At 41.6% G+C, this 27,982-nt stretch overlaps 1 protein-coding gene across 1 annotated transcript; it reads right to left on the reverse strand.

Annotated features, from left to right (window-relative positions):
• Positions 1–687: 687 nt before the first annotated feature.
• On the reverse strand, positions 688–27,972 carry NOXRED1 (NADP dependent oxidoreductase domain containing 1). The gene is made up of 6 exons (XM_061612813.1): positions 27,798–27,972; positions 11,366–11,562; positions 6,711–6,891; positions 5,746–5,900; positions 2,857–3,082; positions 688–967 (listed from the first exon to the last, which is right to left on the reverse strand). Exons 1-6 carry the CDS (start codon positions 27,950–27,952, stop codon positions 688–690), a joined length of 1,194 nt encoding a protein of 397 aa, XP_061468797.1. The 5' UTR covers positions 27,953–27,972.
• Positions 27,973–27,982: the final 10 nt, after the last annotated feature.

Raw genomic sequence — 27,982 nt, forward strand, 5'->3', positions numbered from 1 at the left:
ACACAGGAATACGCCACAGCAATGTTCCTCTGCTCATAGAAAAAAATGGGATATTCCACCACTAGAAGTATGGAGTTGCTGGATCATAACCAATATTGTTTAAAAGATTGAACCAAAACAGGGTGTTCTTTCGACTGTTCCACTGTTTTTAGTTGAATGTCTTTTCAAGTGATCTTGCTTAGATTCACTTAAGTGCTGTTCCTATTTCCCCCTTATCCTGAACTCATCACCACCATCATATTGCAAGATTGCAAATGATATTTATTTAAATCACTTATGTTCAGCTATGAGTTTTAAGTAAAATTACTTAAATGGGCAAATGGGAAAACACAGGTTTAGCTAGATGGAAGGTCAAAGACCCAGAGGCTCTTTAATGATTCTCTTAGTATTTCTGTTCACTTTATTTTACAATAACATACAGATCAATATAATAAGCCTAAAAAAAAATTAAAAATAACATCAGTCCTGAGATTCAGTTTGCAGGATTTCCTTTCTCCTAAGTTTCCATTGTAACATCTTCTTCACTGATACATTGGATTTTAATTACAAATTGCTATTTGGATTTTTGCAATGCATGTGGTTAGAAAGGGGCACTAGTTATTACTACTCACATAGTATTTTTTTAAATACTAATATAAAAGCAAAACTTTTCCCACTTCTGTGGTTTGGAATCACAGAATAGTTAATTTATGTCTCTTCAGATTCAGAATCAGTACTAGATCCCTCTTCTACTTTGCTTACGCAAGTCCTGTCCATGCCATGAATCAAAGTTTTGGTAGGATCCAGTAGCACTGCTGAAAGAGATGTCTTAAGGGTTATTTTCATGGATTCTTCAGTGGGCAATGCTGCAATCATTTTACAGTACAAAGAAGCAATGCTATTCTGGAAAGATGTACTTGTTGCAAGAAGCTGGCTAAGAGGCGAGTCCTTTAGCTGTACAGTTGTCAGGTCAAACCATGGGAAGGTACTAGGAGAACAGAAAACATATAGATCAACAAACACATCCAAAAAAAGTTCTATCCCTATCATTTTACAGTTATAGAGTTATTAAACAGAGAAATGGGAAGATTTCATATTTAACCAGTCAATCCCTTTTCTCTTGTGTAAGTGTCACTAAGAGAAAACAGACACTCAAAGAACAGGACATACTGCACAGCTAGGTAGCACAGCTACCTTCTTGTCAGCAGTAGCTGTCCAAAACAGACATGACATTAAATGCTTTTTAGGAAACCTGTTTTTTCTCTTAACAAGAGCAGTTGAATAGAAGCTTCCCTCCTGAGGACAACAACAGCTTGGATGGGGAGAGGATTGTCAGCAGAATTGCAGCATGGGCAAACATAGGGTTAAAACCCACCCTTGCACACCACAGCTCCAGTCCTGCCCCCGCCCGCCCACTCACACACATAACTGCTATTGCTGAAGGGACAAAAAACAGATACGTTAAAATGTATTTGCTCATTTAAATTCATGTCTATTTATGCCAAAGAAGAAGGGAGAAAATGACTGAATAAGACAGCAATGTAAATATGTTTTACATTAGGGTAGAGTCAAACATTCTATTACAGCTGCTAGAAATGCTGGGAGAAGCTCTATGTAATGTTTTGGAAATTGTTCGCTCCATAAATAGTTTATCCATGCCAGTGGATTATACTCAGTGACCACAGCAATGTTATAGAACGAACACACACACACAGAGGATTATCCACCCTAAATATTATTTAAATAATGATTATGGTATTGCTATCATGAAGCATTTCCAATAGCCTCCACACAACCGCCCAACTTTAGAACTGACTCTGTCTCAAGCAGACACTAACCCCAGATGTTAGAAATAATCAACTATATAATCTCTAAGTCTCCTGGATACTTACACTGAGCAGAAATTGGAGAACAAGAAAATTGGGGGTTAGGTCATCAGAACTGAAGTTACTGGCACCTCTTCAAGAACATACCTAGGGTTCTTTAACTTGGAAATCCTGCTTCTAATGCAGATCACTCATAGCTACCAAAAATGAGCTTGGGGGTACTCCTGGATCCAACATTGTCACTGGAGGCTCAGGTGGCCTTGGTGGCTAGGAGTGCCTATTTCCAGCTACGGCTGTTTTGCCATCACAGCCCCTTTTGGACAGAGGTAACTTGGCAACAGTACTTTGTGCTCTGGTAACATCCATATTGGATTACTGCAATGCACTCTACGTGGGGCTGCCCTTGAAGATGACTTGGAAACTTCAAATGGTCCAAAATGTAGTGGCTAGATTACTGGCTAGGGTTGTTTTTAGAACTCATATAATCACTATTTTAAAACTGCTGCAGTGGTTGCTAGTTTGTTTCTGGGCTCAATTGAAGGTGCTCACATTAGTGTTTAAAGCTGTAAGCAACTGAGGCCCCAAATATCTTAGAGACCATCTCCTTCCCTACAGACCCTCTCAGGTATTACAATCAACGGAGAAGGCATTCTTGGTAGTTCCAGCAACCTCAGAAGTGTGGTGGCCTGGGGAATAGTGCCCGTGAGAGGGATTTCTCTGTGACAGCCCCTAAGTTGTGGAATTTCCTCCGTACAGAGGAGCATCTGGCACATTTGATGTACAGTTTTTGGAAACCACTAAAGATGCACCTCTTTTCTCCGGCCTTCAGCACTTGAGATGTATGTTTTCAGGACTATCCTATTCCTGTGAACGTAATTTGTATTGATTGCTTTTAATATTTTATCTTAAATTTCTGTAAACTGTCTGGAGACTTACTGGCAAAGTGTGGATGATTATAATAATAATAAATAACAAAAATAGAGCACTATCAGCCTTTTAAAAATGTTTAGGTCAAGATTAAACACCATTATTTCCAGTTTGACTGACTTACTCAGTATTTGTCAGGGAGGAAGCAAAGGCTGGGTTGATAAAGTTTTCACAAACAAGCACTGGTGATTCTGATTTATCTTCTACAGAGGCAGGGGCAGCATCCTCAAGAAAACACACTTGATTGAGAAAGAGGAGGGCTCTCATGTAGGGCAAATGCTGCCGTGTGTAGCTATTTAGAGCCGCATAGAAAACAGCTGCCAACCACTTCACATTGACAACAATTTCCTCTGTAAAATAACATATTGATCTGTTTTAATTGTTTTTAGTTACTAGCTGTTTTAATTGTTTTAAATAGGTTTTGATTTTAACTATCTTATTGATAATTTTAATGTTTTTGTAAACCGCTAAGAGGTGTTTACATTGAAGTGGCATATATAATTTTGTTAAATAAAATAAAGATAAATGTTGCATTAGACATATCAAATGTTTATTTCACCATATTTACAACATAAGGCCTTTAGGCCAATTGCAGCCCTCTCCTGTCAATTTGTGACCTCCATGTGGAGGCTTGCAAATACCCATGGTTTAAGGCCCCTTCCTGTATCTTTTTGGGGAAACATCTAAGGCCTGCACAAGAAGTATCGTGAACAGTGGTGCAGTGGCAAATTCAGAAGTGCACGGTCCCTTCATGATAGTCATAGCCTCACCACCTTCTCCCCCTATTTTGCTGCTGAGTTTAGAATGAGATCCTTCTTAAAGCCTTCTCCCACAACAACAGACATCCTTAGGAGCCAATCAGCACGGAGGAGAGAGTGTTAGCTATTGAGAAAAGTCTTCTCAGTGGCTGACTCACCTACTTTCACTCCAATCAGCAGGAAAGGACAAGGAAGCATATTAGGAGATGTTTCTCAGTGGCTAACACCCCCCCCTTTCATGCTGACTGGCTTGTAGGATGCTGGAGACATATGGACTCAACCCCCCAAAAAGTAAAGGGTCTAAGACCCCCCAAGACCCTGGACAACTACACCCCTGATGATGAATGGGGACTGGGCTGAGAGAACACCTGCATCACTCTTCCTCTCCCTGGATGCAGGGTCCATATTTACACGCAGCTAAATGAGGAAAGAATAAAATGGTTGGTTTCTGAAGCAGCTACCACTTCAGGACTATAGGTGGAAGTATCACATTTTTCATGTCTTTCTATTTATTTATTTATTTATTATTTCATTTACATCCCGCCCTTCCTCTCAGTAGGAGCCCAGCAGTCTACATAGACAAGTCCCTGCATGAAGAAAGCTAGTACAGCAAGAAGCCCAATAGTCTACAGATTTGCTAGTTATTTATTTATAGAAAGCTTTTTTTTTTACATGGGGGAGCATTAGCAAAAGTCACCCCTCTCACCTCCAGCCTGCTCTACCATTCTGCTGCATGTGTGGATTGAGTCTCAGAGGTATGTGGTGCTGGCACTACTTTTTCCAGGCTGATGTGGCCAGCGATATTACATGGTGCACCTGCCTCTGAGACTCCATCTCTGGGCTGCAGAGAGAAATAGAAAAAGAAAGTAAATGACTAACAGGGTCAGACCTTTGGTGGTAGGGAGAGAAGAGACAATGCTATGGAATGGAGAGAGAGACAAAGTGAACGGGTTAACAGACAGGGTTCAAACAGACAAGAACGTATGCTATAGCATTCAGAGAGAAAAGTGTTGGAAGTGGGGCAAGTGCAACTCCTGTTCGGGTTCTTTTTTGTTTGTATTCCAGAAGAAATATAGAGTTAGTCCTCCAGCTGGCTAGGCTTGCCTACCTAGCCTTAGTGATTTAAATGGAGGATAAAAGCCTACTTCTTAGGTAAAAACACACACTGGCACACTCCATACTCAGACTGCTGAGTTACTCTGCTCATATTTCCATAACAAAAATGGGTTTATCTATTTATTTATTTTGTTTATATTCTCCAAGGAGCTCAAGGCAGCATACATGGTTCTTCTTCCTCTCCATTTTATCCTCACAACAACCCTGTGAAGTAGGTTAGGCTGAAGGGCTGTGACCGGTCCAAGATCACCTAGCGAGCTTCATGGCCAAGTGGGGATTTGAATCCTAGTCTCCCAGGTCCTAGTCTGACATTCTAACTACTATACCACGCTGGCTCAAAAATGAAAAATAAAACTGTTAAAATTGTAACAAAAATAAACTTTGCATTTAATACCAGCTAGACTTAATGAAATGTATTCAGATACACACTTTATGTGTTGAACATGCTCAGCTATATACACTCATTTGTCACCTATCTGGTGGGAATATCAGGAGGTTTTATGGTTTTTGGAGGCAAATTGTGAGAACAATAATAGATATATGGTAGGATGTACACTGAGGCTAACTCCAGTGTTGGTCTTGTTTAATGTGCTTGAAGAAAATATCCCCCAAAATTTGAAATCCTTGATAGCAATTGTGTTAATTGTGGCAAAACCAATTTGGGCACGTAGATGGGAAAATCCACAAGCCCCATCTCTTAGGGAATGGCTACTGAAATATCTTGAGATGGCAGAAATGGACAAAGAGGAGAATTAGAAATTTTCAGCTTATGTTTGCAGAGAGATGGACTTGTTTTATCAGTTACTGGAATGAAAACCATGAAAATGTAACACTTGAAAGATATTTATTATTGAAAACAAGAGGTAGTATGGTTTATATTTTTCTGTTATCTGACTGATAAATAAAGAATGAATAAATGTTGCAGTCTTGGTCTCTAGTATAAACATAAAAGTGTTCCTCGGGATGATGCGATGTGCATCTTGATTCAGGGCTGGGCAGGTAAATTACTTATTTCCTATTTATTGACACATACAACAATCAGGCTATGATTACAACTAAATATTAAATTTTTAAAAATATAAAAAATCAACCTCTCTTCTTCACATGGGCTGTGAATTGAAGAAAAGTAGGTTACCTACCTTTAGGGCTACAGGGACATGTGGCTTGGATAACAGCTGGGTCTTTAAGGGCTTCCACAACCGTCCTGCTAGCCTCCCACATTTGAAAGAGTCCACTCTCTGTGAACTTGTACTGTGGCCTCAAGATGGCATTGCAGGAAAGAAGTTGCTTCAGCCTAAAAGCAAATAAGAGCAGAGTTACTCAAGATTATACTGTGGTCTGAGAGGCAAGCAGGAAGAAGGAGTACATCTGTAAAGTAGCACTCTATAACCCAATGCACACCAGTAGGAAAATTCCATTGGAACTGTATGGGATTTATTTCCCAGTTAACAGGGGTGTAGTCATCTGAGGACTCGAGGGGTCTGAGATCGGTTATATTTCTGCGAGTCCCAGCAAGGTCCATATGTCTCCAGCATCCTATGAGCCAATCAGCATGAAAGGGGAGTGTGTTAGCCACTGAGAAGAGTCTTCTAACATGCTTCCTTGTCTTTCCTGCTGACTGGAGCCAATCAGAGTGAAAAGGTGAGTGAGCCACTGAGAAGACTCTCCTCAGTAGCAAATACTTTCTCCTTTCATGCTGATTTGCTCCTAGGGATGTCCGTTGTTGTGGGAGAAAGCATTAACAAGGATCTCATTCTCAACTTAGCAGAAAAAAAGGATGGGAGTGGACATGGCTGTGACTATCTTGAAGGGACCCTGCACTTCTGAATTTGCCACTATACTACCACCAGTAAACATCCATAGATTTGCATTGTTACTCTCAAAATTCCAAAGTTAAATATGAACAAAATTCTTAGATCTAGTTCCCAAGTAAAGTACATGGAACTAGGAAGGGTCACCTAGAACAGGGTCACCAAGACTTCCACAAAGTAACAGCTAAATGTAGAGGAAATAGTTACTTGTTACTTTTAAGTCATATTGCACAGTTATACGATATGCAGTTAATTTGTTCAGACTAAACTAGCTCTGATATAATATACAATACCTGGGAAGAGGGATAGCTGTGACTAGGCTGTAAACAATGGAACATTTTTTAAGTGCGTCCTGGACTTCTGAGCAGATTTGTGGGAGGTGAGACGGAAGACAGCAGAGAAATACAGCATCTGCCCAGCTTACTAGCTTCCTATTGTTGTAAAAGCAGTCAACTCCCAACATCTGGAATTCCGCTAGAAAAGAACAAAAGAAAGGAATCATTATCCCTGCTCCCCTATAAGAATGGCCACCTATTTAATATCTGGGGCTGCAATCCTATGCACACTCAACTCAGAGTACCACTTGAGCACAGAACGCCTAATTTCTGAGTAAACTTATTTAGGACTGCACTGTTAGATTATGATGCTAAGCACACAGAACACTTGATTTGCATGAATAGCACACACCATTCCAAGGACCTGGAGTGGAAACAGACTATTCCAATTATCCCATTCTGCCCTTCTCTATAGCTCCCTATTCCTGCCATCAGTAAAAGCATCTTCCACTAGCACTTCCAAAAGATGCACAGCCTCAGGCTTTGGCAAACCTCTGGAGAGAGAGTATTCTACAGTTACAGAGAAACCCCTGAGAATTTTCTGTGCATGCCCTTTTAGTTCTGATCTGGGGCGTAATCTGGTGCACACTTAAAAGAGTATTTCCCACCAGCCTTAATGTAGAGGACACTAGGGTGGAGGCAGCGTCTCAGGTAGGTTGGCTCCATTACGGTGGGGAGCAGGCAGCAGGGTATGTGTGTAATTTCCTTTCAAATACATTAACGTGAAAGAAAACGAGCCACAAACTTGATGAGATGATCTCTTTGTAGCCAGTCCCTCTCATCTGATGCCACTTTGAGAATTTTGTATAGAAATTATGACAAGTAGATGTTATACAACACAGGTCATTAAGTTAATTAAGTTTCTATTCCAGAAACAACAAATATAGAAAAAATAATCAGCTGGCACTATTTCAAAAACTCTGATTTAAAGCCTATAATTCAAAAAGAGCAAAGCCTAGGGAACTGGCCACCTTTCAAAAACTATAAAAAGCCTTTTAATAATCCTCTTCTCCCTGCCCTTAGGGATGATGATGGAAAAGGATTTTATTTTTCTAAGCATCCCTCGACTGTCTAGTTATTCCATGTGTGTGTACACCTCATTTGAAATAATGACCTTCCTCGATATTTGAATATAATTATCATACATGGCAACATATCCTAATCGCCTGGTTCCATTTCTGAGTGTTTTTGGAATGCCTTGGAGTAAAGAGAGAGTGGGGGCAACTAAATTTCTGCAAGTTTATTTATTTATTTATTTATTTTATTTATTTATTTATTAGACTTTTATACCGCCCGACTAGCAATAGCTCTCTGGGCGGTGAACACAAGAAATACAATAAAACCACACAATATAATACAACAAAACATATAAAAATAAAACAATCTAAAATCAGTTACAACAAATTTTAAAAATTAAGTTAACTTAAATTAAAATGCCTCGGAAAAGAGGAAGGTTTTAACTTGGTACCGAAAGGATAACAATGTCGGCGCCAAGCGCACCTCCTCGGGGAGACTATTCCACAGTTCGGGGGCCACCACTGAGAAGGCCCTAGATCTTGTCACCACCCTCCGGGCCTCCCTATGAGTCGGAACCCAGAGGAGGGCCTTCGTAGTAGACCGTAGTGTACGGGCCGGTTCGTATCGGGAGAGGCGTTCCAACAGGTATCGTGGTCCCGCGCCGTATAGGGCTTTATAGGTTAATACCAACACTTTGAATCTGGCCCGGAAGCATATTGGTAGCCAGTGCAGGCGAGCCAGAACAGGTGTTATGTGCTCGGACCGCTTGGTCCTTGTTAACAATCTGGCCGCCGCATTTTGCACTAGCTGTAGCTTCTGAACTGTCTTCAAAGGTAGCCCTACGTAGAGCGCATTGCAGTAGTCCAAATGCGAGGTTACCAGAGCATGTACAACTGATGTAAGGTCCTCCTTACTCAAATTTGGACCTAGCTGGGCTACCAACCGGAGTTGGTAGAACGCATTCCGTGCCACCGAGGCTACTTGAGCCTCAAGTGAAAGGGAAGAGTCTAAGAAGACTCCCAGACTACGAACCTGCTCCTTTAGGGGGAGTGTAACCCCATCCAGGACAGGGTATATATCCACCATCCGATCAGAGAAACCATCCACCAACAGCATCTCAGTCTTGTCAGGATTGAGCCTCAGTTTGTTAGCTCTCATCCAGTCCATTGTTGTGGCCAGGCAACGGTTCAGCACATCGACAGCCTCACCTGAAGAGGATGAAAAGGAGAAGTAGAGCTGCGTGTCATCAGCATACTGATGACAGCGCACTCCAAAACTCCTGATGACCGCACCCAATGGCTTCATGTAGATGTTGAAAAGCATGGGAGACAAAACCGACCCCTGCGGGACCCCACATTGGAGAGCCCACGGTGTCGAGCAATGTTCCCCAAGCACTACCTTCTGGAGACGGCCCGCCAAGTAGGAGCGGAACCACTGCCAAGCAGTACCTCCAACTCCCAACTCCGCGAGCCTCTCCAGAAGGATACCATGGTCGATGGTATCAAAAGCCGCTGAGAGATCAAGGAGAATCAACAGAGTTACACTCCCTCTGTCTCTCTCCCGACATAGGTCATCAAACAGGGCGACCAAGGCCGTCTCAGTGCCAAAACCAGGCCTAAAACCCGATTGAAATGGATCTAGATAATCGGTTTCATCCAATAGTGCCTGGAGCTGGCCAGCAACCACTCTTTCCAAGATCTTGCCCAGGAATGGAACATTCGCTACTGGTCTGTAGCTGCTGAAATTTTCTGGGTCCAAGGAAGGTTTTTTCAGAAGTGGTCTCACCACCGCCTCTTTCAGACAGCCAGGGACCACTCCCTCTCGTAAAGAGGCATTTATCACTTCCTTGGCCCAGCCAACTGTTCCATCCCTGCTAGTTTTTATTAGCCAGGAGGGGCAAGGATCCAGTACCGAAGTGGTTGCACGTACCTGTCCAAGCACCTTGTCTACGTCCTCAAGCTGAACGAACTGGAACTCATCCAATAAAACATGACAAGACTGTGCTCCGGACACCTCATTAGGATCAACTGCTATAAAGTGAAGCTATAAATCATAAAACTGAAAAATATTGCTGTAACAATAGTGACTTTTCAGATCAATACTGAGACTGCTGGCAAAAATGTATTTGAGCCAAAGCAATTAAAAAAACTATGTAGATGCTTGCCTATTAACCTATGACTTATCTGGGGAAGATGAATAATAGAGCACCCATGCTTTTTTTTAGAAGAATTAGTTGCAAAAAAACCAGGAGCCTTTAAAGAAGGAGGGGGGATAATCCATTATATTTCTCTTATTTTAACATTCATAATGGGATTATATTTTTATTTGGATGCATAGATTCTTTTCCCTCCCATTCCCAAGAACTCAGTGTGTAAATAACAATGGGTTGTATTCATGGTGGCTTTGTCTTAATTGAATGGACCTGCTTGTGAAAGCTTCCCCCGTTCCTACCCTCAGGAGCAGGTTCTTTCGGGCAGGCCAAGGGCTTAAGTAGTCCGGGGTTGGCGAAAATTGGTTGCCCCAACTAGCACAGATGAAAGTGCTTTCCACCAGCAGATGCAACCCAACTTTTGCTTAAGTCATTCCACCTAGGAAAAACTCTGAAGCACGTTCCTATTTGTCTCAAATGTTCCATTTTAAGAATGTAGAACTGAGACAGACAATGACTTACCCCAAGCTCCCTACTAAGTCCATACCTCAGGGGTGGGGAACTGGATCCAACCCATGTATATTTCCTTCCCCATACCCTACCAGCCAACTTGATGAGAGGGGCCACCTACCTGTCAGTCTCCTGATGTATCAGGTGACAGCTTCAATGGGGCTGTTAATGTCAGTGAGCTGATTGCAAGCGACCTCTCCAGTGCCAAAGGGCTGTCCCCATCCATCAGCTAATCAGTAAGGAGAGAGCCATCCCCTCTGAAGTCCATTTGTATGACATACACTGGGGTTTGAATCCTTGCTCCTGGTCCAAAATCCAACATTTAATCTAGTGGACCACAGCAGCTCTTGTAATTTTAAACAATGTGGCTTAACTTGTGATTTATTCATTTTTTAACCATTTGTAGCTGGTACCTCTACAGAGTAAAATTTTGGAGGAGGAGAATAAATCAAATGTTATAATCAGGAAATATATCGTCATGTTGAAAGCCAATAGCCTATGGAGGTGGATTCTTAAGCAGAATTGGACTTTTACCATTGCAGGAGTCAGGGGTGTTCTTAGGAGTGACCCTGGGGAGGGAGTGTTGAGCCCCTGCTCTTTTGTGCCAAGCACAGATTTCCTGCCCCTTCCCCCACCCATTTTTTTTTTTTTTTACATTTAGGATGGCTGGGCACTCTGCAAAGTGCAGTGCTGGTGATACTCCACCCACCCACCATCTTTGTTTCCCAAAGGCACCTCTGCACATAAATGAGCATTATGCACATTTGTGTCATGGGCCTGTATTCTGAGTTCTTTAAGTATCTAGCAAGACCTTTCTTCGCAGCAGTGGGACTAAACTATGGTGGCAGGATTGGCAAGCAAGCTAGATCTGTAGGCAGGAGTGCTTCTGACATTTACAAGTAGAGTGCCAAATGTCTGTTAAGCATGTGATTCTTACACAGAGTTTCTGGCCGCCTTGTGGAGATCTGAATGTTCTTTCCTGAAATGCCACCCAGATGCTGCAGTGTCCTCACCAGCTGTTTCCCAATATGGCCTCCACCAATAATTCCAATGTTCAGACTTTGGCTGCCTTTCGATCCTGGGGGAGAAGCGAGTGTGCAAGCAGGTGTGCCTGCACAACTCTCCTCTTTCTTCCTGAGGAAGAACAGAAAAGAACCAACATCCCTTTAAATGGAAGTGTAACAAATTAAATTAGAAATAAGAATGGGTGGTACACACTCCTTAGAGCAGTCTTCCCCAACGTGGTGCCTTCCAGATGGTGGTGGACTACAACTCCAATCAACCCCATGGCCAGTGGTGAGGGATGACAGGAGTTCTAGCCTAATAGCATCTGGAGTCACCAGGCTGGAGAAGGCTGCTTTAGAGGAATCCTTCCTTAAACTAAGAAAATGTTTATTTAAACTGTTGTTGCTGTTATGTGCCTTCAAGTCAGTTACGACTTATGGCGACCCTATGAATTACTGACCTCCAATAGCATCTGTTATAAACCACTCTGTTCAGGTCTGTAGCTTCCTTTATGGAATCAATCCATCTCTTCTTCAGCCTTCCTCTTTTTCTACTCCCTGCTATTTTTCCCAGCATTGTTGTCTTTTCTAGTGAATCATGGCTTCTCATTATGTGTCCAAAGTATGATAACCTCAGTTTCATCATTTTAGCTTCTAGTGATAGTTCTGGTTTAATTTGTTCTAACACCCAATTATTTGACTTTTTCATGGTCCATGGTATCCGCAAAGCTCTCCTCCCATACCACATTTCAAATGAACTGATTTTTCTCTTATCCACTTTTTTCACTGTCCAACTTTCACATCCATACATAGAGATTGGGAATACCATGGTCTGAATGATCCTGACTTTAGTGTTCAGTGATACATTTTTGCATTTGAGGACCTTTTCTAGTTCTCTCATAGCTGCCCTCCCCAGTTCCAGCCTTCTTCTAATTTCGTAACTATGGCAGGCATGGCAAATTGTTCCTGATGTGCCTTGACAGTCTTCAGGAAAGGTAGATATTCCTCTACTATTCCCTTCTTTTTCTTATTTCTTTGATGTGAGTCTATGTGCTTACTATCTTGGGTGTGAATAGGCATAGAACATCTCTATACTCTCATAGCTCTAGTATGTGATTCTATTAGCTAGATGGTGCCCATGTTTTAATTATAATATCACTTCTATATTTTCCATTTTCCTCTTTCAAGAAATCAACCTTTATTATATCTTTAGTGTGTGTTTGCCAGATCCCTACTCAGGGTCTGGTCTCGTAATGGATCTCTCACACTGGCACAGGTCTCCCATGATCCCACTATTAGGCGCCACCTAGTAGTGCAATACTGCCCTGAGACTGTGCCTTAGTCTCCTCCACAGATTGCTACGTAGTGTCTGGGTGCACTTACAGGCCACAATCCCCATGTATTTTTCTGCCTTTAAAGATTACAGCCCTGGGTTGCTTTGGATACCTGCTGCTCTTACACTATCCCTTCACCGCTGCCACCATTGATACTGTTCCCAGCTTTGGTATTTGCTCTGCCCACCCTTCTGGTCTGTAATATCCCAGCCAAGGATCAGACATGCTGTTATACCAAAACTATTTATTTAATAACACAAGGAATAAACAAGATTATTTTTAAGTTCAGTCAACATGCATGCAGTTACATATAATAGTTTTCTCTTTATATATCTTAGTCCTAAAACCTGCCTCATTACCCGCCTAAACACAAATCCACCTCTTCAAAACCCACAACCGACAACAACCTCCAACTGTCATTCTCTCATTTATACATTCAACCATCCAGATGCTCAGCCAATCACACCTCAGCATTCTTCAACATTCCAACCCATGTACTCCCCCCTATTACTCACCCTACTTACCACAATTACCCTACAAAACCGACACTTACCATAATTACTATACAACATTTACAAGGGCATCACAATTCCCCCCTTTAACAAAAGCATAGTATTCTTCTTGTGCCCAAGAATAATACAATGCGTTACAACAGAGTTCATATCACTCAAGAGGAGAGTGTCCATCCAGTCCAACTTCCAGGTCAGGTGACTGAAATCTCTGGAACATGTCTGGAAAGTCCATCATCATCACATTGTCCGTTCCTTTAATATGTACAAAGTCCACTAGATATTCCTGCAGTGCCCACGACTATCTCTGGAGCATGGTGTTACTGTTCTTCATGGAGTCCAGCCACATTAGCGCATGATGATCGTTGACCACGGTAAATCTTCCTCCCCACATGTAGGGACACAGTTTACTCAGGGCCCACACAACAGTCAAGCATTCTTTTGGGTACCAACACAATTCTATATGACCATGGACTAATCGATTCATGTATCACACCTAGCTCTAACATTTCCTTCTCTTCCTTCCTGATCTCTTCAAGCACTCTTCCATTCACACAACAGGGTTAGACCTTATTGGAGGGTGATTGCCAGTGTCTATAGAGTGTTTTGCAACACTAGTTCTACCAGGTCTATTATCAAAGAGTCCCTCATGTTTACTCAAAGAGGAAATACTCTCAGGATTTCCTCTTTGATCTGATCATCCACCTCCTCTGACCACTCCAGCTGATCTAAGCCTCTCTCTGTCTTGCTCTCTTGCACCAAATCCGGCAAGTCAGCGCCACTCCCTTCAGGAAAAAGGTGACTTGTAAACAGGGCCGGCTCCAGGAATGCCAGGGCCCTTGGGCATCAGCTTGCCCTGGCCCCCGGCGTGTGTGCGCATGCATGTGCGTGTGCACATATCACACATGCACGCACTCCCCACTCTCCCTACCTTTCTGCTGTCTTTTACCATTGCCCTTAATGAAGATGGCGGCTGCAGTTTCCCTAACGGGATGACGCCTCCGCCGTCATCTTTGTTGATGGCACGTGTGCGTGCTACGCACATGCATCTGCCATCAACTAAGATGGCGGCAGGGGCTTCAGTACCTTAGGGAAACCGCGGCCACCATCTTCATTAAGGGCAATGGTAAAAGACAGCAAAAAGGTAGGTGGGGTAGGTTGGGTGTGGGGGGCATGGGGGGTCCATGGATCGCAGAAGGGGAGTGGAGGGGCAGCTGAGGGGCCCCCTGTAGCTCCAGGGACCATCGGGCCAGTGCCCAACCTGGCCGCCCTTTAGAACCGGCCCTGCTTGTAAAACCCTTGCATCTCTGGCGTGATAGGGCTTTAACATGTTCACATGTACCACTTTGTCTTTCTCCAGTTTGTCTGATGTTATAACATAAGTCAAGGTGTCTAATTTTTCTCTATTAACAAATGGTCCCTCCCAGCTGGCTTGTAACTTGTCATGTTTTCTGGGAATAAATGCCATGACCACAGCTCTCACTTCATAGGTATGCTCTCTAGCAGTCTTGTCATACCAATAGCTCTGTTTTTGTTGAGCTTGGCTCATATTTTCTTGTACCACTTTCATCATGGATTCTAATTTATTATGGAAGTCCATCACATAATCTACCATGGACGTTTTATATTCCACCAAGGACCCTTCCCAAGAATTCTGTAACAACTCTAGAGGACCCCTTCCTTGCATACATTAATTCAAAAGGTGAAAACCCAGTCAATTCTTGTGGCACCTCCCGGTAAGCAAACAAGAAACACCCCAAGCAATCATCCCAATCTTGTGGGTGATCCTGTACATAATTTTTTATCATCCCTTTCAGCACCCTGGTAAATCGTTCAGTTAACACATTGGTAGCTGGATTATAAGTGGTTGTTAGATGTTCAGCCCATAGCACTTCCATATGCACTGCATAACTTCTCCCAAAAATACACTGCCTTGATCTGTCAAAACTTCATGGGGAAAACCCAGCCTCATAAAAATCTTCAGTAAGGCTTCTGCCACTGCAGGAGCTTCTACTGATCTCAATGCCTCAGTATCTTGGTACCTTGTGGCATAGTCTACCACCACCCAGATATATCTCCAGCCATGCCTTGAGGGTTTAGAGAAAGGACCCACTATGTCAATCCCCACTCTGTTAAAAGGTTGTCCTATTATAGGAAGGGGTTTCAATGGAGTATTTGTTTTCACTCCACTTTTACCCACTCTTTGGCACACTGGGCAAGATAAACAGTACTGGTTGACATCTTTGGCAATATTCAACCAATAATAATGTGCAGTTAGTCTCTTTTTTGTCTTTTTTATACCTAGGTGTCCCAAGCAAGGTATACCATGTGCCATTATTAGCAACCTAGATCTGTATTTGCTGAGCGCTATTGACTGTTTGACTAGTTCACAGTTTATATCTCTCTCTTTTGGCAGTCACATTCTATACAGCACCCCATTTTCCCATACTGTTTGATCCCTCAGGCTCTCTGTAAAAAGAAATCCTTGTGGTAGGGCTTGCTCCTTTATGGCTTTCAAGATGGAATCTTGTTTCATCTCTGAACTCCTGTGCCTCCCCAGCAGCTAGCTTCTGTTCAGCTTCAGGCAAAATGGCTTCTGTAGCTTTGTCAAACTGTTGCCTTGTCACCACATAAATCTGGCCCTGTGATCCCATCACATCTCTGCCGAAAATTACAGGCTCCTGCTGTTGGGCATTGATACCCACTTTATAAGCCTCCTCTTTTCTTCTCCAGTTCAATGTTATCAAGGCCATCAGAATGCTGTCTCGCACACGTCTCACACCTTGTATAACCACTTTTTCCTGAGGTAAAATTTCCTCAGCTTTCACCAGATCTGGCCTCAACAGAGTCTGGGCAGCACCAGTAGAGCCCAATATTTCACTCCTTGCACACACACTTCTTCCCTTAAGCTTGGGTCAAAATCCTGCACATTTGACCAGCTTATTTGACAGAATTGAATTTTCTTAACTTTCCCCTCTCTCTGCTCATTCTTCACTGTTCTTACACGAACAGGATTGCTGGTGGGGTTGCTAGCTTCACACTGGAATCGTGGATGTCCTGGTTTACCACATCCAAAAGAGATTTTTCCCTCCATTTTAGGATACACAGACCCATTTTGAGGTGCCCTGCGACCTTCAGATTTTGTTAGAGTGTTTACTCTCTGTGGTACCACATCCTTTCTGCCATTTTTTTAAAATACTTTTGATTGAAACTTTAAACTTTTTTCAATCAAAACAAATCCAAAATATTCTTTTCATATTTTGTTATATACAAATTTTAAAACAAAAGCCATTATGATAAATCAATCTAAGATAAAAAACAATAAATGATTATAAATAACTCAGGTCCATATTCTAACATCATATGGCTAACTTAATAAAACCTTATATTAAACAAACAATCAACAAAACATTAAGACTATCCCCCTCAATTATCTCCTTATCACTCACCCTCTAGGCATAGCTATATTTAATCTTAGGCATTCCATATATTAGCATAATATATCGGCGGGGTTACATCCCCTTGAGCTTGATTAACATAAACTATGAATGGATACCAGATATCTACAAAGGTATTTGCTTGTGCGATGCCCTGAGCTTGCCGTAATTTTGAGGTCAATTTCTCCATAATGGCTATATACCATACTTTTTGGCTCCAATATTTCAGGGTGGCCCCTTTCAAATCTTGCCAATGTTTGGCTATAGTGAGCCGGGCTGCCATCAAAAGGTGGCCTATTAATGGTTTACAATTTAAATCTTTATTTAAATCTGTGAAGAAATTTAATAATGCTAATTGTGGTTTTTTTCCTATATTTTGTCCTGTAATTCATTGAATCTCATCAAATATTAGGGTCCAAAACATCTGTATTGGAGCACATGACCACCACATATGATGGTACGTACCTAATTCCTCGCAACCCCTCCAGCATTTGGGAGACATCGCGTGGGTAACTTTGGAAATTTGCACAGGCGTGGCATACCACCTATGCACTACCTTCAGCATGGTTTCATGGACTTGATGAGAGGAAGTGGGCACCAATTGTTTATTCCAAAGTTGACTCCATTCCCCCTCAAGCTCGATTGAACAATCGCCCTCCCACTGACTCTTAAGCCATAACAAAGGGTTTCCCCCCAATTCTAATAGCATTGAATATAACTTAGAGACAATTCCTCTTTCCTTGTTTTGGGTTGCCAGGATTATATTTTCGAAAGTGGATAAATTCAAAATAGCCTGAGTTTTAATTTTTGGACGGAGAAGAAAATCATGTATTTGTCCCCATTGTAGCCAAGGCACTTCTGTTTGACCCTTGCATGTCTGAATGATCTTTCTGTGATGGAGGTTATGTTAGGGAAAAAATCCTGAAGATAAAAGAAGCCATGTTCTTTCCATGTTTGCCAGGGTAGACTTCTATTAGTATTGAAGAAATCTTGGTGGAAAACTAATGGAATTAGCGGTGATGCATTAGGTACCACATGGTGTTTCCATGTTTTCCAACTTTTTAATAGTGCATTGGTAAGTGGGTTCTGCCCAGCAATCTGGAATATTTTTTTTTTAAAGGTCGAAGCCAAATTCCCAGTTTAATTTTTTGTATTGTTTTATTTTCTAATTGTGTCCAACTTTGTGATTTACTCCCTAATATTAAATGAATTATATGGAATAATTGATTAGCTCCAAAATAAAATTTCAGATTTGGAATCCCCCACCCTCCTTTCTTGGAATGTCTGAATAATAATGATTGTCTAATCCTAGGCTTCCTTTTATTAAACATAAAATGTTCCAATTTCTTCTGCCAAATTTTTAACTGTTTATCAGGGATATACACTGGTAATGCATGGAAGAGAAAACTGAGCCGTGGCAATATGTTCATTTTCACTGAGGCAATGAGAGCTGATAGGGAGAGATTTAGTCTTTGCCATCTCTTTATATCTGCTTTTATATTATACCAGAGAGGTCTATAATTTGTCATAAATAGTTTATTATAATTTCTATGTAATTGTATGCCTAATTATCTCAACTGCCTTGGACATAAACGTACGCCCAAGGCAGCTGAGAATTGTTTTTGTTGTATGGGTGGAATATTAAAACACAGTGCCTCTGATTTATTTAGATTTACTTTGAGACCAGACACCTCCTCAAAGACCTGTAACTCTTGCTTGATATGTGGTGTTGCTTCCAGAGGATTGGAGATTAATAGTGCGGTATCATCTGCATAGAGACTCATTAAATGCGTATTATTTTCAATTTGGACTCCTTTTATGTAAACATTATTCCGAAGGTGTTGAGGCAATGATTCCATAACTAAGAGAAAAAGCAGTGGTGAAAGGGGGCACCCTTGTTTGGTGCCTCTGAGAATATCAAACTGTGATGAATTCATTCCATTAATTTTAATTTTAGAGATGGTGGGCGAATATATTTTATTTAATAACATTATAAATTTCTCATTAAATTGTATTGTTTGGGCTGTTTTAATCAAAAAGGGCCAGGACACACAATCAAAAGCTTTAAACATATCTAAGGACAAGAATGCAAGGGGAGAATTGTTTATTTTACAATAATTGATAACATTTACAATTCGCCTAATGGGGTCTGCAATTTGCCTATGGGGTATAAAGCCAGATTGATCAGGGTGAATCAAATGTGATATTACACATTTTAATCTGTTTGCTATAACTGTGGTGAATATTTTGTAATCTGTATTCAGTAGAGCTATGGGCCTGTAGGAATCTACTGATAGAGGATAACGGAATGGTTTGGGGATAACTATTATTCTTGATTCTGCCCAAGTATGGGGAAATGGATCTCCATGTAATATAGCATTAAATAGGCACAATAATTTAGGGATTAGTATGCCTTTAAATCTTTTATAGAATTCGTTGGTAAACCCATCTGGGCCTGGTGATTTATTGGTTTTGAGAGAGAACACTGTTTTCAACTCATCTGCTGTGAGAGATTCCCTCTGCCTCTGATAAAGTGTTTAATTTTGAATTTTGGAGATAGGAATCAATGTCTTTAGGATTGGTTTTCTTATCTTTATATAGTTTTTTGAAAAAATCTATAAATGTTTCCTTGATTTCAGCCACAGAACAAGTCAGCTTATTATTTTCTTTTCTGATAGTAGATATGGTGTTCCTTTTTCTTTTTGATTTAAGCCTATTAGCCAAAAGACGGGAGCCTTTGCTGCCAAATTCATAGAATCTCTGTTTTGTATATAGCATATTAATCATAATTTTATTTGTATCTATAAGATCTAATTCTTTACGTTTTGTGTCTAATTGTTTATATACACGCTTTGAACACGTTATACCAAATTCCTGTAATAACTTCTTTATTTCCCTCTCCAATTGATCAATTTGTATTTTATTCCTAAACTTCATTTCTTTAAGTTCTTTTATGCAGACCCCTCTTACTACTGCTTTCATCGTTTCCCATTGTATTTTTAAGGGCATCCCAGGTGTATCATTTTCTTTGAAATAGTTTACAAGAGTTTCCTGTAACTTGTCTTGGGAAGTTTGTGTAGTTAAAACGAGAGGATTTAGTTTCCAGTCAAAATCTCTAATCTCTTGTATTTCTGTCTGCAAGGTGGCTATGACAGGGGCATGATCTGTGATTCTGATCATTCCTATTGTGGTGTCGTGAAGGGCAGGAAGCAATGCCTTTGTGATTAGGATGCTGTCTAGCCTGGATTGTGTATGAGTTACATGAGAATAATATGTAAAACTATGGTCATTTGGGTGGAGTGCGGACCAAGTATCTTTTAAATCATACTTATGTATGAGATCCATGAATTGTCATCCCAAATGTGAGACATTAGTCTTTCTTTTCATTTGTTGCTTTGAAGATGATCCTTGTCTCACTGTAGGTGTGAATAATCCCTTAAAATTAACATTGAAATCCCCTCCCAGTATTAGATTACCTAACGGAAACTTCTTAAGTTTGTATAATACCCTTGATAGGAATTTTAATTGGCCTTTACTGGGCACATACAGTGTTCCAAATGTGTAATAATCTTTACCATTCAATAAACCAGCCACAAATAAATAACGTCCTGCAGGGTCTTTCCAAATTTTCTGAGTTATAAATGGAAATGCTGTTTGAAAAATTATTGCCACCTCTCTGGCTTTAGAGGAACCTGGTGCTATAAATTGGCTGCCGAAATATTTATGATTGAGTAGTGGTTCAGAAGATTTTGGTTTGTGTACCTCTTGTAAAAAAGTGACTGCAGGGGACATGCGTTTTACATAGTGTGTCATCTTGTTCCTTTTTATTACATTGCCAAGGCCTTTTACGTTTAGTGTAACCAATCTTAAACCTTGTCTGTTATCTGTCATGTGCACACTTCATTTACACATTCTACCAGTGTGCGTACTAACATTAGAAAAGTAAAATGAAATATTTTAGATGCCATGCCTGCACCCTCCCCCCTCCCCATTTCTTCATTTATTATTACTATTAAAAAAAAATTGTAACCAAACTATAAACCTACTTATAAACTGTAGGAACATTGATCTGATCCTGCAGATACTGGTATGATTACCAGAACTGCGCCCTTGCCCATGGGCAAGGGATCTGGACTTAGATCTAATATGCTGAAAGCACATATTAAATTAAGGGGATAGGCCATCAAAAGAAGAACAAAATGCAATACAAAACTACCATTTTTCCCCTACTACTGTCTCCCTCCCCGGGAGAAAATGCCCCCGAAGAAAGAAAAAAAAAACTTCGGAGGTAGATATTAAATTATAAGGGATCAAACCCCCTATATCTACATACATATCTCCTCTCTCTAGTATTGGAACCTTTTAATAGAACGACATTGCCCCTTGTTATGTATGAATACTTAAGTAAGCAGTGGAGTGGTAAAGAAATATCAGGAGTCTTTGCAGGAGTTCGGTGTGGGTTGTCTATCTTTCTCAGCTTCCAAATGCATTTGGCGCTTCCAGGAAGATTTCCCTGGCTTGGATTTCTGCCATCAGTTCTGAGGGTCTCGTTGATCCATTTCATCTCCTTCTTCAACTGGAGGGTTGTCTAGCTCTACCGGGCAGTCTACATTGCAGGCTTGGAGTAATCTGATGGCTTCTCTTGGCGTCGCTGCAGATATAGTCTGGCCATTATACGATGTTATGAGACAGAAAGGAAATCCCCATCGGCAGCGGATTCCTTCCTTCTGAAGTAGCATAGTAAATGGACGTAATTCTCTTCTTCATCTTAAAGTTTCAGGGCAAAGGTCCTGCAGAACCATGACAGGGCGTTCTTCAAATAATAATTCCTTAGCTCTTCTGATTTTAAGTAGCAGTTCTTCCTTTTTGCATAGCATGTAAAACAAACCACAATACCGCGTGGGAGAGCTTTTTCTTCAGGCTTGTCGCCAGCGTTCTGTGTGCTCTCTCCAGGTCATCAGATGTTATCTCAAAGTCAGGCAGGGCTGTTGTAAGCCACGCTGCGAGGAAGGATGCCATGGAGAGCGAGTATTCCTCCGCACCTTCTTTAATCCCTCTAAATTTCAGGTTGGAACGTCTACTTCGGTTCTGCAGGTCCTCCAAGTGATTCTTAAGAATTTTATTTTCATGTTTTAATTTCAATATATCCTCTGAATTCTGTATGCCGACATCCAGGGCCTCTGATGCAGTAGTAGCAATTTCCCTCGGCTGCGAGTTTAAAGTTTCCAATTTATCATCAATTGGTTTTACTGCTGCTGTCCAGCCTCCTTCTAATTTCTTTTCCAGTATTTGCAGTTGTGAGGCTAGTTCGTCTTTGAAGTTACGTGAGTTGTGGCCTGCATCTGCCGTTGAAGCATGTGTGAGTTTGTGTTGCCCAGGGGCCATGTTGTCCAGTGCAGGCCTCTTTGTGGAGCTCGGGTAATCCACCTCAATCGGTCAAAAATAATCCTCCAGGAGTCCTTCTTTCGACTTAGAAAGGGAGGGGAGCATTCCTCAGAGTAAGACAGGAGGAAATTAAGAGTATTTGAGTTCAATAGTGTGTATAGAGAGGGTGTTGAATCCCGGGGAGGAGCAAAGGGATTATGCGGCCATTTTATGGCTCCTTGAAGCCACGCCCCCCTTCTGCCATTTGTATTGGGTTTTGTTTTAAAATATTTTGTGTCTTTCCCAACCAACCCGTTCGGTTTGATGCGAAATGATCTGCCAGCTCTGCAGCCTCCTGCACAGTCTTAGGGGAACAATCTTTAACCAGTAACCTAATGTCTGGTGGCAGTTGATGGAATAACTGGTCTACCACCATAAGGAGTTTTACCTCCTCCACAGATTGAGCTTTCACACTCAACATCCACTTTTCAAATATATCCATCAATTTTGCCCCCAACTCCACAAAAGACCTCCCTGTCTGTAACTGGCAATTTCTGAAAAGTTTTCTGAAATAATCAGGCCCCAGTTTAAATCTTTTAAACACTGCTTCCTTAAAATCAGCATATGTCACTGGCCTGTCTGAGGGGAAACACTGATATACCTCAGCCAATTCTCCTTTAATTAAGTTTGATAAATACTGCATATATGTATCTTCTGGTAACCCCCACATCTGTGCTGCCTTTTCAAAAGTTGTGAGGTAAATTTGGGGATCCTGCCCAAGCTCATATGCGGAGAAATCTTTTGGAGTCACTTTTATTTTTGCTGCATTTCTCTCTTATCTCCTCAGAATGAAACTTCTCCCTTTCTAATCTTAACCTTTCCACTTCCATCTCAGCTTCCATTCTCAATCTTTCAGCCTCTAAGACCCACTGCTTCTCCTTTTCTTCAGCCTCCATTCTCAATCTTTCAGTCTCTATTCTCAGTTTCACCATCTCAGTCTCTCTATCTTTTTCTTCATGTTCCCATCTTAACTTGTCTCTTAAATACTCCACATAGGCAGAATTACTTGAGCACTCTTCAGGGGTCTCTTCTCTCACAGGCTCTTGGTTTTGGACCGATGTATAACTGATTAGTGTTACACACAATTCATCTATACCCTCATGAGGTAAATGAAAGGCTATACATCAGGGGTTATGTGCCCTGCCACGTGTGCAGCCGTGGGCAAGCTACATAGTCCCAAGGAGTCCAGTTGCCCCCCAGCTGGCAGTTGCGGACAAGGAATTGGCTGGCTTGTGCAGCTGTGGCAAGCTGAGCAGGCCCTAGCCAGCTGGGGAGGACTAGCCTCAGAGGGAGGCAATGGTAAACCCCCTCTGAATACTGCTTACCATGAAAACCCTATTCATAGGGTAGCCATAAGTCGGGATCGACTTGAAGGCAGTCCATACATTTCTTCACCAGCTCTTCCCACTTCATTTTCAAGTACTCAGCCATGTTGTTAAGAACTCACAAACTTTACCACACACACTTAGAAGCTGTCTTTGTTTATTATTCCCCACACAACCACACTGCTTTCTGGGGACTCCCTCTTGTTCATATCCCACCACAACTGGCACCACCTGTCAGACTCCTACTCAGGGTCTAGTCTCGTAATGGATCTCTCACACTGGCCCCAGCACAGGTCCGTTTGGTCTCATAATGGATCTCTCACACTGGCCCCAGCACAGGTCTCTCACAATCCCACTACTAGGCGCCACCACTTGACACTCTGTAATGCAGTACTGCCCTGAGACTGTGCCTTAGTCTCCTCCACAGATTGCTACATAATGTCTGGGTGCACTTACAGGCCACAATTCCCATGTATCTTTCTGCCTTTAAAGATTACAGCCCTGGGTTGCTTTGGATTCCTGCTGCTGTTACACTATCCCTTCACCGCTGCCACCATTGATACTGTTCCCAGCTTTAGTATTTGCTCTGCCCACCCTTCTGGCCTGTAATATCCCAGCCAAGGATCAGACGTGCTGTTATACCAAAACTATTTATTTAATAACACAAGGAATAAACAAGATTACTTTAAGTTCATTCTAACCCATGTACCCTCCCCCCCACACTCACTCTACTTACCACAATTACCCTACAAAACAGGGGCATCATGGTGTTTTCTTGCGATTATTGCCAGGAGGATCACATACTTAGAGCAATGTGAAGGTTTAAATTCCAGAAAAAAGTTCTGTTACACTCTTGGGGTACATTTAAGTTTCATGCAAGGTGGATTCACATTGGGGGTTCAGACAATGAACAATGGTATTTAAGCAGAGACTGAACAATCATTGGTCAAGGATGGGGAACCTGTGGCCATTATCCTTAAGCAACTACCATAATCCTTAACCAATAGCCATGTTGGCAGGGATTTATAGGAGTCGGAGTCCAACAGCCAGAGGATGATAGATTCCCCATTGCTACTGAAAGTGCATCTTGTATTACAGATCCTGTACTAAGCAATGAGTTGGACTACATGACCTCTAAGGTCCCTTTCCACCTCATAATTCTATGATTTCCTAGCTGTTTTTCACAAGACAAGCAAATTATATTTTTAAATTAAAGTTGTGTTTTGTACTTTGACAGCACTCAGACATGAGAAGTTCACATGCCAGTGTATGTTATAGAAGAAGAATGCAGCACAATTCTATGCATGTTTACTTAAAAGTAAGCTCGACTATGCTCAATAGGGCTTACTCCAGGTAAGTGTGCATAGGACAGCAGCCTTAGACTGTTTTTACACAACTGCGAGAAGTACCTTTGAATCTCTCCTGTACTTTTGCACTGTTTTTATGAATGTTACCAATGTGGATGAAATGTATGTGTGGGGGGGGGGGAAGTACACTGAATAAAAATTCTCTTGCCAGTGTAAATTTAATTTTGCATGAACACAAATTTTCAATTTTGGTTTAGGATGCCCCTACTAATATGCACAATAAGAATGTATGTATATATACCAACTTATTCTACGGTCCGCTGCCCAATATAAGCTCATTCTCTCCTTCATAATACATCATATAGAAGAAATCCATAGTACTGTCTTTTCGTGTTCTTCGCCCCTCTCTAATAACCATTACAAACAGTGTCTTGCTGTGTCATGTACAGATCAATAAACTCAAACTTCGATTAAACAGGTGAACAAAAGGGGGAAAGCTGAAGTCAGAACAAAGTCTTAAAGTAAATGTTTGTTTTTGATCCCTTTATGTTTTGCCTCCAAGAAAAGGGGAAGAAAGTGTCTTTGACATCTTTTGTCAAGAGGACTAAAAGGCATGCAAGGACAAAGTCAACAGCACTTTAAAGTCCACCCTTGGCAAAATTTAGTAGTCTATGTGTTTCATCCTAGTGAGTGGTGTTCCATTAAAATAAAAACATATTCTAAGAACATAAGAAGAGCCTGCTCGATGAGGCCAGTGGCCCATTTGGTCTAGCATCCTGTTCTCACAGTGGCCAAAGAGCTACCTATGGGAAGCCTGCAAGCAGGACCTGAGCAAAACAGTACCCTCTCCTGAGGTTTCCAGCTACTAATATTCAGAAGCATGCTGACTCCAACCATGGAGGCACAGCATAATTGATAGCCTTCTCCTCCATGTATTTGTCTAATTCCCTTTTGAAGCCAATCCAAGTTGGTGACCATCACTGCCTCCTGTGGGAACAAATTCCATCGTTTAACTATGTGATGTGTGAAGTCCTTTCTTTTGCCTGTCCTAAGTCTTCCAACATTCAGCTTCACTGGATGGCCACGATTTTTAGTGTTATGAGAAACAGAAAAACTTTTCTCTATCCACTTTCTCCATTTCATGCATAATTGTATACTCGTCTATCATGTCACCTCTCACTTGCCTTTTCTCTAAATTAGAAAGCCCCAAATGCTACAACCTTTCCTCATAAGGTCCATCACCTTGATCATCTTGGTTGCCCTTTTTTTAACCTTTTCTAAATCTCCAATAAACTTTTTTGAGGTGAGGTGACCAGAACTGTACACAGTATTGCAAACGTGGTCGCATGATAGATTTGTATGACAGCATTAAGATATCGGCAGCTTTATTTTCAATACTTTTCCTAATCATCCCACATGGAATTTGCCTTTTCCACAGCTGCTACACACTGGGTTGACATCTTCATCAAGCTATCCACTATGACCCCAAGGTCTCATTCCTGGTCATTCACTGCCCCTTCAGATCCCATGAGCATATATGTGAAATTAAGATTTTTTTGACCCAACATGCATCACTTTATCATCAGCAAGTATCATCAGCAAACTTGCCCACCTCACTCCTCACACCTAACTCTAGTTTATAAACAAATTTACAAGCACGATGTAATAAACTCCGAATTGTTAATTTAGATTTAGTATCTTCTGCTGAGGATACATCTCTAGGGGAGTGGAGGGATCCTGGTAGTGTGTGATTCGATCATTAGATAGTTGGGTGGGTGATGGGGTACAGATCACAGGGTTAATTCCTGGCTGGCACAAACATTGCAGATGTCTGTTGTCTGGATAGCCTGATAGATAGTGCTGGGGAGGAGTTAGTGGCCGTGGTGCACGATGGCCCAAATGACACAGGGAAATGCAGTGGCGAGGTCCTGGAAGCAAAATTTAGGTTGCTAGATAGGATGCTGAAAGCCAGGACCTCGAAGGAAGCTTTCTTTTAATGCTACTGGTTCCACATGCAGAGCCAGCTAGACAGGCACAGCTTTGTAGTCTCATTGTGCTGATGAAACGATAATGTCAGGAGGAGAGGTTTGGATTTGGTTGGCTTTGGTTGGCTTTGGGGAACATTTTGGGACAAGCCAGGGCTGTTAAAAGGGAACAGGCTCCACTTGAACTGGGATGGAACTGGACTGTTGGCACTTAAAAAAGGAGGTAGAGCAGCTTTGAAATTGATTACGGGGGAAAGTCAGCAGGAGCTAAGGAGGTTCCTGTTTGGAACAAATCTTCCCCCTGGGATGAAGATGGAAACAATTGGTGAAAAATTAATTTGGGGAGACGCAGAACTAGGCATTGTGAATGCAGAGAGACAAAAGCACTATAGGCCTAAACACGAATGCCAGCAACACTTGAAGAGAGACACTGTATGCAAGTGTTTATACACTAATGCTGGAAGCTTCTGAGCCAAGATGGGAGAACTGGAGTGCCTGGTATTAGAGGACAACGTTGATATAGTGGACATAATGGGAAACTGGTGGAATGGAGAGAACCAGTGAGACAACAGTTATCTCTGGAATCGGAATATAAACTCTATAGGAAGAACAAGGAAGGATGTACCAGAGATGCTGTCACTCTGTACATCAAAGAGGGCATTGAGTCCAACAAGCTAGAAATCTCAGAAGGGGAAGACTTTTCAACAGAATCATTCTGGTGGTGATACTGGAGCCCAAGAGTAATTTAGTATTGTGGACATGCTATCGTTCCCCTGATCAAAATACTCAGGGAGATCTTGAAATGAAGAATGAAATCAAGGAAACATCCCAAGAAGGAAATGTTATAGTAATCGGTGCCTTCAGTTTCCCTCACAGACGGGCTACACATGTGTTCCAGCCATGGCAAAGAGGTAAAATTTCTAGATATCCTAAGTGACTGCGCCCTCGTTCTTATGGCAGCACACAGCCCTAAAAGGCCAGTTTGCAACTTTAATCCATATCAGAAAATCTAAACCAGAGAAGTATGTATCTTCTTTGCCTTACCTGGTGGCCTGGAGCAGTTTGCAGAAGAAGAGTGCGTGGGCACAGGCATTCACTGTCAGCCCTTTGGCACGGCATCTCAGGCTCATCAGGGGCTCATTTGTCCCTGCTCTATACTCTGGGTGAAAGGTCTTGAGATTCACCATAATATCATCCATCTTGAGCTTGAACAGAAACCTTTTGTGGTG

This window comes from Rhineura floridana, chromosome 2, assembly GCF_030035675.1.
Source record: "Rhineura floridana isolate rRhiFlo1 chromosome 2, rRhiFlo1.hap2, whole genome shotgun sequence".
Lineage (NCBI taxonomy): Eukaryota > Metazoa > Chordata > Lepidosauria > Squamata > Rhineuridae > Rhineura > Rhineura floridana.

Excerpts from the sequence above, each read along its gene's own strand:
- NOXRED1 (XM_061612813.1), bottom strand. The coding sequence starts at position 27,952 with ATGGATGATATTATGGTGAATCTCAAGACCTTTCACCCAGAGTATAGA. Across the intron at positions 5,901-6,710 it reads ACAGCTATCCCTCTTCCCAG|GCTGAAGCAACTTCTTTCCT; the intron begins GTATTGTATATT and ends ATTTGCTTTTAG. Across the intron at positions 3,083-5,745 it reads ATGTCCCTGTAGCCCTAAAG|AGGAAATTGTTGTCAATGTG; the intron begins GTAGGTAACCTA and ends GTTATTTTACAG.